This window comes from Pteropus vampyrus, unplaced genomic scaffold (genome assembly GCF_000151845.1).
Source record: "Pteropus vampyrus isolate Shadow unplaced genomic scaffold, Pvam_2.0 Scaffold52, whole genome shotgun sequence".
In the NCBI taxonomy this organism is placed as follows: domain Eukaryota; kingdom Metazoa; phylum Chordata; class Mammalia; order Chiroptera; family Pteropodidae; genus Pteropus; species Pteropus vampyrus.
This window is the reverse complement of record NW_011888833.1, coordinates 3,705,795-3,708,421: the sequence shown is the minus strand read 5'-3', so window position 1 is coordinate 3,708,421 and position 2,627 is coordinate 3,705,795. Positions and strand designations below refer to the sequence as shown.

At 68.3% G+C, this 2,627-nt stretch overlaps 1 protein-coding gene across 1 annotated transcript in view; it reads left to right on the top strand.

The window, feature by feature from the left end:
- Nucleotides 1-1,741, top strand: part of CRYL1 (crystallin lambda 1) — a 76,996-nt gene extending 75,255 nt beyond the window's left edge. The window contains exons 6-7 of the mRNA XM_023530714.1: nt 911-1,036; nt 1,280-1,741. Coding sequence (XP_023386482.1) covers nt 911-1,036; nt 1,280-1,393 — 240 coding nt within the window. The 3' untranslated portion in view covers nt 1,394-1,741. The remainder of the gene's footprint in view (nt 1-910; nt 1,037-1,279) is intronic.
- The last annotated feature ends 886 nt before the right edge of the window (nt 1,742-2,627 follow it).

Sequence of the window (2,627 nt, the reverse complement as noted above, 5' to 3'; positions counted from 1 at the left end):
TCGGACGGAACCGGGGATTCGGGCTCCCACGTGGCGTGGCCACAGCCAGCCCCGAGGACCGTCCCCTTCTCTTTGTGGAGACTGTCTCGTGGGGGCGCTTGTTATTTCAAGGTGGTCACGTGCAGTGTTGTGGGCGGGTGACACCCGAGCACGGGGTCTGCCCCCTTCCTGCCGTCCGTTTGTCCCGTGTTACCTTTACCCTGACGGACCAACCTTTCTGGTCGTGGAAGATGCTGGAAACGAAGGAGGCACTGTGGCAGGCGGCTCGGCCAGCACCCCAGCAGGCCCAGGCCCTCAAGACGCCTCCTCTGCGTGTGCCCAGGGCTGGCCGTGGTCTGCCTTACCCCTCGCACATGCCTGTGCGGGCCACAGCGGGTGGGAAGGGCCGAGGGGGCGGACAGCCCTCCTGGTTGAGCCCCTTGGGCACGGGTGTCTCCAAGGAAGCCCCAGGGCCCTGTGTCAGCACCGACAGGGGTGCTGGGTCCCCACGGGCCTGGAGGCTGCCGAGGCAGGTGGAGGGCAGTGCGGCTGGGGACAGAGGCAGCCGGGAGTCGGTGACGGGGCTGCCGTTGGCTGGTCACACTCCGAGCCGTAGTAGAGAACCTGCCGCCTGTCGACCCCAACAGAGTCGGGGGAAAGCGTGGAGGGGACAGAGCCCAGGGGGCTGTGGCGTCGCACATTCAGCAACGCGTCCCAGCCCCCTGCACGGGCGAGCTCACGGGACGTCGCCAGAGGGCACTGGGGCGGCGGGTGGCGGGCCACGGCCCGTGCTGCTCGGGGTTCCAAGAGCTGGGAGACCCGCGGCGAGGACCCTCAGCCGGGGGCCAGCCCCCTGGGGCGCTGCCCACTCCGCTTGCGGGAAGGGGCGTCAGCGGAGCGTGCGCCACACTCCGCCTGACACCGCCGGTGCTGTGCTCGTGTGGTTGCAGGCATGCTAAGCTACTGTGACAGGTACGGCGAAGGCATGAAACACGTCCTCAGGACTTTCGGGCCCGTGCCCGAGTTTTCCGGGGCCACCGCTGAACGGGTTCACCAGGTACGTGGATCTGCACGACTGGGCGGCTGGGCGGGCGCCCGGGGCACAGGGGACGGCCCTGCAGCTGGCATTGCGGCCTTTGGCCTGGACGCGCGGTCCCTGTCGTGGCTCTCGGCCTCCGGCGGGGGGCGCGGTGGGCAGTAGGCCTGGAGCTGACCGCAACGCGTCCTCGGCGGAGGGCCCGGGGTCTGGGTTCGGAAGCTCGCGGTCCCCTCATCCTCTCCCTCTCTGCTCCGTGTCCAGGCCATGTGCGCCAAGGTCCCAGCCGACCCCGAGCACTTAGCCGCCCGGAGGCAGTGGAGGGACGAGTGCCTCAGGAGACTCATCAAGCTGAAGCACCAAGTGCCGCCCCAGTGAACCGGTGACGCCGCGCCTGCCCGGAGGTCCCACGGGTGGCATCGCAGTGCTGGGACCGGGGCCTCGGTGGGGGGGTGGGGTGGCGGGCGGAGCTGGCCGGTCCCCTCCGGGCGCAGGGTCTGGTCCCGGGGGCTCCCGGCTTCTGCCGCCTGGACGTTCACCTTCGTTTTCGGAGTGAGCGGACACCACGTTTCACGGCCGGTGAGCGTGGTCTTGGGCCGTTTTAATCTGCAGCAGATCGATGTGTGGCTTTTAATCCCTTCTGGATACGCGGGCGCCCTGCCCTAATGAGGCCGCGACCTTCATCTTGTGAACGCGTGTTCTGAATAAAAGTTTTGATTCTGTAGAGCCACCCTTCTTCTCCTCATCTGTCCGACAAAGAGGGGTTGGCCCTGATGGCTGGCTCGGTCTCAGTGACCGTGGTGGACGAGCAGTGGCAGGTGCTCTGCTGCCAGCCTCCGTCTGCCGTTTGGGTCGGTGACCCCGGGCCGGGCTCCACGGCGGCCTGTGGCTCTGGGGTCAGCTGCCCGGGGACTCCGCCCGGGCACCCATCCCCAGGAGAGCAAGGGCTCCAGGTTCTGCAGTGGGGCCAGCTTTCCCCGTCTCTCCCTGACACGAGCCTGTCCCAGGCACTGGCTTCCCAGACACTCAGGAACCGTAGGGAAGTCCCCTCCGCCAGGCCAGCACGGCCAATCCCTGGGTGCCACCGCGGGGCCCGGCGGCTCCCGGCCAGAATGACGCTCCAGGCGTCCGACGTCAGCTTCCCAGTCAGAGCCACCGGGCGGGTGGAGGCGGGGGCGGTGCTGGGCGGGCCAGGCGGTCCCCCAGCCCGGTGCAGCTGTCCATCCTGTTGTGCATTTGACCCTGCCCCTGCCCTGTGTCCGGCTCACGGGCTCTGGGAGCCAGAGTGGGGCTGACCTCAGTGACCCCAAGGTGGGGCAGGAGCCGGGCCGCTCACCTGCCAGCTTCCGGGCTGTCTGTCACTGAGAACTGTTCCCAGAGTGTCAGCTGCCCAGCCTGCCACACACATGGGTGTCGGGGGGACCCTCTGAGGACCCCGTGCATGCACAGTCGACAGCCTCAGCCACGGAGGTGCAGTCAGACCCTGACGAGGAGAGCCCACCTCTCAGAAGAGACGCGTCCTCGGCTGTCAGCTAACCTCGGAAGCTGGGCCGAGACTCGGGAAGGCTGCTGTGTCACACACGGGAACACATGAGTCCCTGCACCAGGGCCC